The sequence below is a fragment of the Cinclus cinclus genome, chromosome 11 (assembly GCF_963662255.1).
Source record: "Cinclus cinclus chromosome 11, bCinCin1.1, whole genome shotgun sequence".
NCBI lineage: Eukaryota > Metazoa > Chordata > Aves > Passeriformes > Cinclidae > Cinclus > Cinclus cinclus.
In genome coordinates, this window is record NC_085056.1 from 998,710 (window position 1) to 1,010,355 (window position 11,646).

Genomic DNA, 11,646 nt, shown 5'->3' on the forward strand with positions numbered 1-11,646 from the left:
ACATGCAACACCCTCGTCCTTAGGCAATGAGGCTTCCAGGCCCCTGGCAGCACCCACAGACCCATGCAGGCTCTGGGGAGAGAGAAATCAACACTGGGATTACACACTGTGAAAGAAAAAGGGATGGAATTTGGTGTGTCACCTTGTCCCCGCAGCGCTAGGGAGGAGAACTGGAAGGATATGAAGATCATGATGACATAATGGTGTGACAACAGGGAGTCACACACAAAAACGAGGAGCCCTGAGCCTAGGCATGTACAGAACAGTGAGGTTTTATTCCTACAGCACCTTAAGAAAATTCTTACAGTGCCCCAGGAAGGCAGCACAGAAACAGTTCCCGAGGTTGGAGTGGTTTCCTCTGCTCTCAGGTGCCAAATTTCTTCTGTTGGACAGGCAGAGGCAGCTGGGTTTTGAAGTCCATGATGGGCCGTTCCACCACAACCAGGCAGTTCTCGTCCAGCAGATCCATGAAGAGCAGTGGCTGCAAGGCAGGAGATGGGAATCATGGAATGGTTTGGGGTGGAAGAGACCTTAAAGGGATCTTGTTCCACCCCCTGACATGGGCAGGGACACCTTCCACTATCTCAGGTTGCTCCAAGCCCTGTCCAACCTGGCCGTGGACATTTCCAGGGATGGGGCAGCCACAGCTGCTCTGGGCGCCCTGTGCCAGGGCCTCCCCACCCCGACAGGGAACAATTCCATCCCACTATCCCATCTAATCCTGCCCTCTGGCAGTGGGAAGCCATTCTCCCTCATCCTGTCCATACCCTCGTTCAAAGTCCTTCTCCAGAGCCTGAGCACCTCCCTGACCCTGCTCCCTGACACCATCACCCACCTGGAACTTCTTGCAGATCTTGAAGGCATGGAGCTGCCGCTTCCTGGCCGTCTCTGGGAGCTGTTTCAGGGTGCTCTGGTTCATCAGGAGGGTGTTGTCATCAGGCAGGGGCTGTGAGAACAGGCACAGCCCAGGTCAGCGCTGCCATAGGAACACCCCTCAAGCACCCCCAGCCCTCCCATGGACTCACCAGGGACTTATCAAGGACGCAGAGCAGGTAGGTGTCGTGGAGCAGGATGTGTGAGGGGTTCTTGGGGTTGAAGGTGATGTGTGTGATGGGCGAGTCCCGCTCCAGCCAGGCACGGTGCAGCCCCCGGGTCTGCACGGCACGGCTCCAGCTCGTGTACTGCTTCTCAGGGATGCAGAACTCCAACAGCTGAGCAGGACAGCAGGGACACGGGCAGCTCAGGGGTGTCTGCTCCTAGCAGCACTCCCGTGCCAGCAGCTCCAGCCAGCTACCCAAGCCAAGCCAAAAAGCTCTGAAGGCAAGGAGTCAAGCACAGGGGAGGGAGCTCGACCAGGAGAGCTCCTACCTGCTGGTCTGAGTAGGCAATGACGAGGTTGTTGGTGCTGGGGTGGATGGCAAGGGCCGATACGGCGCAGTTGTAGATGGGCACCATGCAGTGATGCTGCAGGAGAGGACAGTGCACTGCTGACACCTCTCCCACACACCCACCCCTGAGCAAAACCTCAGGGACTGCCTCTGACCCCCTTTCCCACACACCCACCCCAGCCCTGCTCTGGGGACACAGTGATGGTTCCCAGGAGGACCCTGCCTGCTGAGCCCCCCCCCCCCCCATCCCATGTCCCCTAAGGCTGGGGGGTCACTCCCAGGCCCACCTTGAAGCATTTCAGGTTGTAGATGTGGATGGCCCAGTCGCCACTGACAGCTGCCAGCCAGTGCCCATCTGCGCTCGGTGCCAGCAGGTAAACAGCCTCAGAGCAGCCTGCAGAGACCCTCGGGCTGAGAGGGGTGCTGGGAGCCCCAAACCCCCGGGACACTCAGCCCCACATACCCCCACTTGTCCACTGCCAAGCCATGAGGGCACAAACACCCCCAAGAGAGACTCACACACCCCTCAGGGCAGGAAAAGGGGGACAGGGGAGGGAGACGACGGGCTCAGGAACCCCCAGAACCACCCCAGCTCCCACCTGAGGGTGGCCGCAGTGTGTGCAGGTGTTTGCAGCCCCCTGGCTCCAGCAGCTGGAAGACATGGACAGATCCTCTAGCGGAGGCAACAAAGAGGCTGCTGGAGTCGGCGGAGAACTGGAGCTGGTAGGCTGGAGGCAGCAGCTTGGGCACTTTGGGGACCTGGGAGTGGGGAGAACGCAGCCCTGGCAGCCATCCCACTGTCACCCACACTCCCCACGAGTGACACTGGCCACGCCAGCCCCCAGGACCCCACAGCCCCCCACCCCTCTGACCTTCCTGAGGCTGACGCTGTCCCCGTCACAGTGCACGCGGTACAGCTGGAAGCGGGAGGCCGTGGAGTAGCCAACCCAGGTGCCACAGGGTGAGACGCAGCTGCAGTAGATGTGCTCCGGGCCCTGGGAATGCCACAGGACTGAGAGGGGCCCCGAGGGACCCCCAGAGCCCAGCACACACCCCTCGGGTGCCCCAGGGGCACCCCAGTCCCCTCAGCCCTACCTTGCTCTTGAGCTGCACGAGGTGCTCGGGCATCCGGCACAAGGAAAGGACCTCACCATCCTTTCCTGGGAAAGAAACCACACAGACCATCAGCGGTAGTGCGAAAACCACACAGGGCTCTGTGAGCAGCTGGGGATCCTGCGGGAGTGCCCAGACCCTTCCCTGAAGCCCAGGACAGCTCAATCCCCAAAATCCCGCTGGCAGCATGGGCTCTGCCAGGGAGCTGACACCAGAGAGCTACAACTGTGACTCACCAGTCTCCTCAGTGGAGCCAAGTCTCCAGAGCTCCAGGTACTGGGAGAACTGGAAGAGGAGCAGTCGGGCTTTCCTGGCACAGGAGACGAGGCGTCGCTGTGTGGAAAAACGGGCAGGATGTCATGGATCCACAGCCTGGCACAACGGGCTGGGGCACTGCCGGAATGCCCTGGGGTGCTGCAGACTCCGCAGCGGGGGAGAGCAGGGAAATCAGGTCCCGTGGGATGGGAGCCTGGAGATGGAGACTCAGCAGGACCAGCAATACCAGCTTGACAACTTCCACTGCTCCTTGGCAGGAGCCTCCAGATGTAGCAGAAAAGGGGACACAACAGAGCAGAGGAGGGACCCAGGGACAGGGAAGGAACCCTAGCAGGGCAATGAGGACACCTGGAGGGGCAGGGAGAACCAGTCCTGCTAGCCCCAGCAGCTCCAAAACCCCAGTCCATGCGTCACTCACGTGGGGGAAGGTGAATTTTCGGAGCGCTGCATCGTAGCCCTTCTTCTGTATCTTCTCCATCAGTGGGCGGATCACCAGCTGGGCATCCAGGCCTGGAAGCCAAGCATAGGTCAGCTGGGCTGGTACTGGGAGGGGAGATCCAGCCCAGGCCCAGTGCCACTGGCAGTCCTACCCCCGGAGATGAGGGCGGTGGGGCTGTGTGCCACGGCCCGCACGTCGTGGCTGTGGAACTGGAAGGGCTTTGTCCGCACCCAGCGTTTCTCCTGCCCACCCAGATTCACTGGCAGCAGCTGCAGCTGGTAGGTGGCCCCGGTCGAGGTGCCCACGACGATGCTGTCCTCCTTCTGTGGAGGAAAACAGGATGAGGTTGTGGGAGCAGACGAAGAACAACAGGAGGGCACTGCAGGGAGGTGCAGAGCACAGCAGCTCCTGCTCCCTGTCAACCAGGGGGGAACCTGGGGGTGTCACCCACCTCTGACACGGCCAGCGAGAGCACAGCCGAGGTGCTGACAGCGTGGGACTCTGCCAGCGTGCCCTGCTCCCAGTCCCAGAACTGCACCCTCCCAAAGGAGTCAGCACTGACCACGGTGCCACTGGAGAGGAGGGCGATGGCCCACACCACGCACTCACACTTGGCCTTCTCCACGTGGTGGTTCACCATGATCCTCTGCACCGTCTGGCCTGGAATGGGAGAAGGTTGGGGGTGGCCAGGGGCTCCCCCAGTGCACGTTGGAGCCAGCGGTCCCAGGGGGGATGGGATGGGATGGGATGGGATGGGATGGGATGGGATGGGATGGGATGGGATGGGATGGGATGGGATGGGGCTGCTCCAGGGACAGGTGGTACCTGAAGTGACATCAATCACACGGAAGAAGTCGATGGAGCCAGCCACGATGTGAGTGTCCGAGGGGTGCCAGGACAGGCACAGGACACGGCCTGGGGAGGGAAGCTCCGTGTGAGAGCCTGTGAGCTCGCAGCCCCTCGGTCACCGGGACACCCAGAGGGACAGAAGGATGGTGCTGCAGCCAGGACCCACCTTTCCGCCTGTCCAGGTTCCGCTCAAACTGGATCCCCCCAGGAGCAACTTGGAAGATTTTAACAGAGCCGTCCTCGCAGCCGATCTGCGGGGATCGGGATCAGCGCGGGGCACAGCGGGACCCTCTCCCTCCGCCGCCGGCCCCGGAGCCGCTCCCGGCGGGACTCACCGCCAGCTGCGTGCCGGTGCCATTGGCCGCCATGCTCCAGATGGGTCCCCCGCCGCCATCGACACCGCGAGCGGCGCTCAGCCCGGACAGGTCGTACTCGGTGATCTCCCCGCTGAGCCCGGCCCCGAACAGCCGGTCCCCGACCGCCCAGCACAGCGACTCCACCGACCGCAACTCGTGCCCGGGGATCACCTGCGCAGGGACCGGGTGACACCACGGCACGGACCGGCACCACCCGGCACGGATCAGCGGGGCCAGATAAAGCCTTGTACAGCCTCAGTGAGGCTCGACACGGGCCCAGTACAGGCTCGGTACGGATCCGGAGGGCCGAGGAAAGCCTGGTCCCGGCTCAGTACGGCCCGGCTAGGCTCGGTACAGGCCCACTATAGACTCGGTGCCCACCGGAATGACCAAGTACCCTGCCCGGTACAAGCTCGATAAAGCCCGGTAGGGCTCAGTACAGGCCCGGCACGACCCCTTACCTTCTCCTGGAAGTAGTTGGCGGCGAAGTTGTACACCTCGACGGCGCCGTCGGTGCGGGCCAGGGCCAGGCGGGGCCCGCGGGGGTGGCAGGCGAGGCAGCGCACGCCCGCCGGTACCAGCCCGAAGAACCGCACCCGGTGCACCTCGAACTCGCCCATCGCGCTCCGCCGGCCCCGCCGCCGCTCCGGTGCCGGTCCCGGCCCCGGCCCCGCTCCGCCCCACGTGCGCGCGCGGCGCGCCGGAAGCGGAGCTGCCCCGGGGGCCGCGCGGGACCGGAAGCGGAAGCGGCGGCGCGGCGGGAGATTCAGGCGCTGCCGGCGGCGAGTGCGGGAGCGGGGCCGGGGCGGCGGGGCCGAGGCGCAGCCCGGGGAGAGCGCACGGTGCAGGCGAGAGGGATCCTGCCCCGCGAGACCCGGCCGGGCCGCCCCGAGCCGTCCCCGCGGCACCGGCGCCGCTGGAGGGCACCGGGGCCCTGGGGCACGGGGAGCGCAGGGCCCGGGGCCGGGTCTGGAAGGCCCGCGGAAGGGATCCGGGCCCAGGGATCCGGGGTGTCCCGGGAAGGCTGCAGGGCCCGTAGAGGGGGTCTGGGTTTGGTGTCAGGGCAAGGGGGGCTCTGGGTATGGCGGCTGGGAGTGCTGGGGGCTAGATCTGGGGGAGCTGTGGGGCTGGGAGGGCAGTGTGGGGAGATCGCTGTGGGGAGATCTGGGCTTGGGGATCTGTGGGGCACGGGGGGGGGGGGGGGGGCTGGAGGGCCTGGGAGGTTTTTATAGGGTGTGGACGGATAGATCTCAGGATCTGTGGGCCCAGAACAGGGTCTGTGCATGGGGGTCTATGGGGCCCAGGGGCAGTAGTTCATCCTGGGGCTCCCAGAGGTGAAGAGCCAGGAGCTCCTGCTCCCCCACTCACTCCCCCTGCCCTGACTGTGTCTCTGCAGCCCCTGGCACAGCCCAGCATGGTGCAGATCATCATCTCCAGGTGAGCCCCATGGGTCTGGTCCCTGTGGCCCCTGTGCCCTCTGGAGCCTTGGTGACCCTCCTCATCTCTCCCACAGCGGTGGCACAGGGGCCCTGGCACAGTGGGTGCTGGTGGAGCTGCAGGGCGAGGTGCAGCCCCGGCAGAGTGGGGACCTGCCTGGGAGCCTGCTGGGAGACTTGCACTACACCTGTGAGGTGAGGCTGGACACACCACTGGGAACCTGCTGGGGACAGTCCAGCCCAGCCTCACCCTCTGCTCCCCCCAGGGCATCCCCGTGCTCATCGTGGGTCACCACATCCTCTATGGGAAGGTGGTGCATATGGAGAAGCCGTTTGCTGTGCTGGTGAAGCAGGGAGGAGCTCCCCAGCCCAGTCCCACAGAGCCCCACGGCCACTACACTGTTACTGCCCTCATCAAAACCAAACTGCTCTTCAAAACCCGCCCCAAGCCCATCATCACCAACGTGCCCAAGAAGGTCTGAGGGGAAGGATGTGGACTGTGATCTGCTACTGCAAAGAGCACCAGGGACTTGGGGAGATCCAGGACCTCATCGCTGTCCTGCACAGGGGACTTTGGGGCTGCTGGGTTCTGCATCTAGGCACTTGTCCCTCCCAAAATTACTCTTTTCAGACAGCAACCAAGCTCTTGGCCACAGACCCTGTGGATCACCCCAGGGGACATGGCTCCTGGTAGGCAGGGAGTTCCTGTGAGCCTGGGCTGTCCACAGTGTGCAGCAGGTCCCAGGAATCCATGGAGGTGCCAATGTGGAGATGTCTCCCTTTACACCCTCCCTGGAGCTGTAGGGACACCAGTGCCACGCAGGGACTCAAGATCAACCTCCCTCAAGTCGGGCAGAGGGACCAGGGACCCTCCCCAAAACACACCATGTGTCCTCACTTCAAGTCTTTATTTCCACAACTCCATCAAGATATAAAAACCAGCTTTTTCCGCCCTAAATATGGAAAAAAATCCCCCTGGCAGGTTCAAAAATAAATAGATTTACAAACCATCTGTGACAATACCAAAGAGTTACAAAAGTCTTCTAAAAAACCTTGTATTAAATTAAACAAAAACCAGCTAAAAGCTCCATCATAGAAAGGGGTTTTTATCCAAGTCCTGAAAAAAAGGACCCACAGCTGAATTCCCTGGGGAGGGGAAAGTTGGAAAGCACCTTACCTAAATCCCCATCTTCCCACTGTTGGGAAGGTAGTGGGGTAGGAGTGATGGGGCTGTGGGTTGGCCAGAGCCATGACGTGGCCCCAAAGGGTCTCCAGCAGCACTCAGCCAGCACACAGCCCCCCAGTTTTTCCAGTTTCTCCATGCCAGGATCCCCCCCTTGGCTCTTTGGCAAAGCTGAAGGAACCTGCTGCCCTCCTGGAGCAGCCAGACCCCCTGAAAAGCCTGGGGGGGCTCCCCGTGGGTACGTGCCCGCACGCAGCCGTGGGGCAGAGGCAGCACCAGCCAGCAGTGCTGGCACCGTGCTGGACGGAGACTGTGTGTCCTGGGGGTGGGAAGTGCTGTAGCACCATGGAGGTGGGACTGAAATCCCTGTAAAAAGCACCAGAGGGTGGAAAATTCTGGAGTGGGGTGTGGGGAGCGCGGCCAGCAGCACTCCACACCGGGATGCTCCATAGGGCAGAGCTGGGATGTAGCTGGCAGCACCTGGCTGGGTGGTGGGCAGCCCTGGCTCGGCTTCTCTGTGGCCAGCTTGGGATGGAAAAATGAAAATATAGGAAAAATCTTAAAGAAAGAAAGCAAGATTTCAAGATCTGATGAGAAATGCCAAGGGTTGGGAGCGCTCAGCGCTGCCCAGCAGCTCTGGCACTGGGAAGAATGGACTGGGGGATTCAGCATGTGGGATCACCCCAGCACCTGGTGGTTCCGGGATGGGGAAGAGGGGGCGGGGGGTGGTTACTCTGGCACACTGGATGGCCGTGGCACACAGGATGATCTTGGCACGGGACCACCCCACGGTCAGACCTCAGTGAAGACCAGCCCGCACTGCTCCTGCCTCTTGCCGCAGCGGCGGGCGACGATGGCCAGGTAGAGGGTGAGCAAGGCCACCCAGTAGCAGGCATAGAGGATGGCACCTGAGATGAGGAAGGCCACCTCGGTCTCACTGAAGAGGTCCTGGCTGTAGGCAGTGTAGGCCAGCCCGCCCAGCAGCACTGCCACCCACACCGACACCGGCAGCAGCCCCACGAAGTTCACCACAATGGTGCGGCGCCCTGAGGTGCCCCAGCCCGACTTGTTGATGGTGGCAATGGCGAAGATTTTGGCGGGCAGCAGGCTGGACATGTAGAGGAGGGCATAGAGGGACATGAAGATCATCTCGGCATTGCCACGCAGGAAGCAGGCGTAGGTGGCCTTGATGACACCCACCAGCTGCACCGTCAGCAGGAACAGGAGGATGTTCCAGACACGGCCGCGGTAGAAGAGCTGGATGACGGTGGCGATGAGGAAGAAGGGGAAGAAGCCGGTGACCACCGACTCGTAGGTCATCCAGAGGTGATGCTTATGGAACCAAAGCGCGTTGTAGAGCCACTCACGGAAGTAGGACTTGCTCCAGCGGGTCTGCTGGTTGAGCCAGCGCAGGTACCGCGTGGGCGTCTCCGTCAGGCACTTGGAGCGAGCCGTGTACTTGGTCCGGTAGCCCAGGCTGAGCACGCGGTTGGTGAGGTGCCGGTCATCCCCAAAGCTGCATTTGCTGCCCAGGAAGGTCTGGTGGTACCAATCCTCAAGGAACTGCTGCAGCAGCGCGTTGCGGTACATGCCCAGGGGGCCGCTGATGCACTGCACGCACCCGAAGTACGACTGGCACGCGCGCTCCACGTTGAAAGCCATCCAGTACCGCACGCTGCTCAGGAAGGAGAGCCAGGAGTCGTACTTGTTCAGGATCTGGGGAGGGGATGGAATGGATGTGAGCCCCGGCGGTGCTGCAGCCCTGGGACCCCAGCCCTGCCCTCGCCTCGCCGCCCCGGGGTGCCCTCCCTCATGCCAGGGTACCTGGACATCGCCGCCGACGCCACCGACATGGGGGTCGGCCTCCAGGATGCGGAGCATCTCGGCGGTGCAGGCGGGGTCCAGCACCGTGTCTGAGTCACACACCTGGGGGCAGAGGGAATGTCGAGCCCCGTTCCCCGCCCACGCGCGCCCGGCAGACAGCCCAGCCCACAGCCAGGCAAGCCTGAGCCACGGACGGCGAGACCAGGCAGAGCCCCGGAGACCGGCAGGCGATGGCAGGGAGCAGAGCACCCGGTGGTACCGAGGCACCGCTGCCCAGGACACCCATCTCGGGCTGCTGGCACTGCGGGAGGACCTGTCCCAGTCACCACGAGTGGGGACCTGGCACCCCGTGGCACACTGTCCCACAGGATGACACCATAGCAGGCCGTGTGCTGAGGAGGTGATGGGACACCCATGGGCAGCAGTGTGGGCAGAGCTCAGCACCTCAGCCACCCCAGTGCCTGTTGCCCCCAGCCCCGGTGGCTCATGGCCAGTGCATGGGGCCAGATCCGGTGCCGGGCACCCAGGTGCTACCGAGGATTCCCAGGGCTGCTCCCGTTCCACCCACAGCCCCCTGCCCGGCCAAGCAGGCAGGACGCTCATTGCCCACATCCCCCCGGCCCATGCATGCACCTGGATATAGTCCACGGAGTCTCCAAGAGCCCGGAAAGCCGTGTACATCACCTCCCGCTTCCCGCCCCACTTCTGGAGGATGCAGGAGTAGGTGTTGCTGCGGACCAGTGCCTGAACACGGGCCAGCCCTTCCCGCAGCCCGGCCTCCGTCTCCCCCTCGCCCTGCGAGTGGAAGTTGCTCCTCCAGATGTAGCTGCCAGAGCGCTCGGAGCCCATCACGTCGTGGAAGATGTCCAGCATGTAGGTGTCGTCGGGGCCATTACCGTCCACCACCATCACCACTTTGAGGTCAGGGAAGGCGATGCGCTTGACGGAGCGTAGGCACTTCGTCAGGTAGTCGGGATCCTCCTGGAAGGCGGCGATGCAGAGGGCTACCGAGCGCCCCGGCCGCACCGGCTGCCCCTCGCCCCGCATGCGCCGGTGCTCCAGGAAGGCGAAGAGGCTCTGGATGAAGAGGTGCAGCCCCAGGATGGCCCCGTAGAGTCCGAAGGAGAGGTAGTGCTTCTCCGTGTGGATGAACTGGTACCCTGTGACGTAGGCGGCCAGGATTCCCCCCAGCACCGCCACGGCGAAGAGGCTGGTCCCCACGACACGCAGGGCCGTGGAGAGGCTCCCTGGCATCTGGGGGCACATGGGGCACCATCAGGGCAGGGGGACATCCACCCCATCAGGTCACCCAGAACGCAAAAGCGGGGTGGCACTGCTCCTCTGCTGTCCCACGGCCACCCTGTCACTGGTTTGGAGGCGACACCTTCCCAGTGCCTCCACGGGGACAGAGGAGGTGCGGGGGTCCCCCGCACCCCACTGTGCGTGGTGTCAGGTGAGGGGTAGGGGTGTCAAGTACCCCACTGTGTACAGTGCCAGCACCCCTCATCCACCCGAGCAGGAGCACGGCTGCTCGCAGGCGATGGCTGGGCTGGAGGACAGGGAAGGGCACGGGGATGTCACGGACCAGGGTGTCCCCGGGGAAATCACGGTCGCCCAGAGCCCTCCTCCACCCCGAGGGTGTGCGGTGGGACCCCCGGCTGCAGGGATGGCAGCAGCCAGATCCCTATCCCGCTGCGGGATGGGACGAGCAGCGCGGGCGGGACGGGACTGCGGAGGTGCAGCGGGACGCGGGCAGGGGGTGCGGGCAGGTCGGGGGTGCACGAGCACGTGCGGGGGTGCGGGCAGGGCGCAGAGCCAGCCCCAGGGACCCCCGGCGGCACCTCCCGGGCAGCCCCCTCCGGCTTTTCCCCAGTTCCGCAGCTCCCGGCGCTCCCGGCTCCTCCCGGTCCCGCAGCCCCCCGCGCTCCCGACTGCCCGTTAGCCCCGGCCCCGCCGCCTCCTGTGCTGCCGGTCCCACAGCACCGCGAGGGCGCCCCGAGCCGGCACCAGCGGGGCCGAGAGGGAGAAGGAGAGACCGGGACTCACCGTGGAGGTGCCGGTGGTGGTGCTGCCGCCGCTCCCCACCCGCCGCCGCCGCTGTGCGCCCGGCCCGGCCCGTGCGGCCCCCTTTATACCGCGGCGGGGCCGGCACCGCCTGCAGCCCGCGGGAGCCCCGCCCGACACCGGCACCACCGGCACCGGCACCGCCGGCACCGCCCCCGGCACCAGCACCGGCTCCAGCTCCGCCCGCAACCCGCGGGAACCCGCACCGGCAGTACCTGGCACCGGCCCCAGCCCCGCACTGCGGGAGTGATGACCGACACCGGCAGCACCGGAGGCACCGGCATCAGCGGCACCAGTGCTGCACCGGCTCCGGCACCATCGCAGGCATGACGGCACAGCCGCTATAACGGCAGCGCCGGCAGCGGCTCTGGCGCTGCACCGGAACCGGCACCACCATCACCCGATACCGGCATCAGAGCCATGGGACAAGGACCGGCCACTCCATTTCTCCCTCCCCGTTCTTGGGACCCCTCTCATGACACCCACGTGTCACCTTCCTGTGTCACCGTGTCCCCCCCGCGGCATAAGCCGCGGGTGCCACCCTGTCCCCGCGGTCGGTGGGTGCCGGGGCAGGACCAGCGTCATCCCGGGGACAGCAGCACTTTGTCCCTGTACCGGCTGGGTGGCAGGGGACAAACAGCTTCTGGAGGGGCTATTCTGAGTCTGCAGGACGAGGTACAGCCTCAGCTCAGGGCTCAAATTCAGCACTTGGGTTTCT

At 64.3% G+C, this 11,646-nt stretch overlaps 3 protein-coding genes across 3 annotated transcripts; 1 reads left to right on the forward strand and 2 right to left on the reverse strand.

Annotated features, from left to right (window-relative positions):
* Nucleotides 1–339: 339 nt before the first annotated feature.
* Nucleotides 340–5,041, reverse strand: UTP4 (UTP4 small subunit processome component). Its single transcript, XM_062500003.1, has 16 exons — nt 4,883–5,041; nt 4,401–4,592; nt 4,232–4,316; nt 4,042–4,131; nt 3,668–3,876; nt 3,368–3,539; nt 3,196–3,287; nt 2,738–2,834; nt 2,484–2,548; nt 2,261–2,383; nt 1,988–2,147; nt 1,676–1,782; nt 1,369–1,464; nt 1,026–1,211; nt 836–946; nt 340–481 (listed from the first exon to the last, which is right to left on the reverse strand). Exons 1-16 carry the CDS (start codon nt 5,039–5,041, stop codon nt 365–367), a joined length of 2,061 nt encoding a protein of 686 aa, XP_062355987.1. The 3' UTR covers nt 340–364.
* A 710-nt stretch (nt 5,042–5,751) lies between these two features.
* CHTF8 (chromosome transmission fidelity factor 8) lies at nt 5,752–6,843 on the forward strand. Its single transcript, XM_062500165.1, has 3 exons — nt 5,752–5,858; nt 5,935–6,052; nt 6,124–6,843. Exons 1-3 carry the CDS (start codon nt 5,836–5,838, stop codon nt 6,337–6,339), a joined length of 357 nt encoding a protein of 118 aa, XP_062356149.1. The 5' UTR covers nt 5,752–5,835; the 3' UTR covers nt 6,340–6,843.
* Nucleotides 6,844–7,832: 989 nt separating this feature from the next.
* Nucleotides 7,833–10,118, reverse strand: HAS3 (hyaluronan synthase 3). The gene is made up of 3 exons (XM_062500105.1): nt 9,498–10,118; nt 8,865–8,966; nt 7,833–8,756 (listed from the first exon to the last, which is right to left on the reverse strand). The coding sequence occupies exons 1-3, from the start codon at nt 10,116–10,118 to the stop codon at nt 7,833–7,835; spliced, it is 1,647 nt and encodes a 548-aa protein (XP_062356089.1).
* Nucleotides 10,119–11,646: the final 1,528 nt, after the last annotated feature.

Bases quoted from the DNA above. Each gene is read 5' to 3' on its own strand.
- CHTF8 (XM_062500165.1), top strand. From the start codon at position 5,836: ATGGTGCAGATCATCATCTCCAG. The intron at 5,859-5,934 runs GTGAGCCCCATG...TCTCTCCCACAG, and splicing joins GTGCAGATCATCATCTCCAG to CGGTGGCACAGGGGCCCTGG. The intron at 6,053-6,123 runs GTGAGGCTGGAC...TGCTCCCCCCAG, and splicing joins ACTTGCACTACACCTGTGAG to GGCATCCCCGTGCTCATCGT.
- UTP4 (XM_062500003.1), bottom strand. From the start codon at position 5,041: ATGGGCGAGTTCGAGGTGCACCGGGTGCGGTTCTTCGGGCTGGTACCG. The intron at 2,384-2,483 runs GTAGGGCTGAGG...TGGCATTCCCAG, and splicing joins TCGTGCAGCTCAAGAGCAAG to GGCCCGGAGCACATCTACTG. The intron at 2,148-2,260 runs GTCAGAGGGGTG...CCCCACTCCCAG, and splicing joins ACAGCGTCAGCCTCAGGAAG to GTCCCCAAAGTGCCCAAGCT.
- HAS3 (XM_062500105.1), bottom strand. From the start codon at position 10,118: ATGCCAGGGAGCCTCTCCACGGCCCTGCGTGTCGTGGGGACCAGCCTC. The intron at 8,967-9,497 runs GTGCATGCATGG...CTCTGCCCCCAG, and splicing joins ACTCCGTGGACTATATCCAG to GTGTGTGACTCAGACACGGT. The intron at 8,757-8,864 runs GTACCCTGGCAT...TCCCCTCCCCAG, and splicing joins GCGTCGGCGGCGATGTCCAG to ATCCTGAACAAGTACGACTC.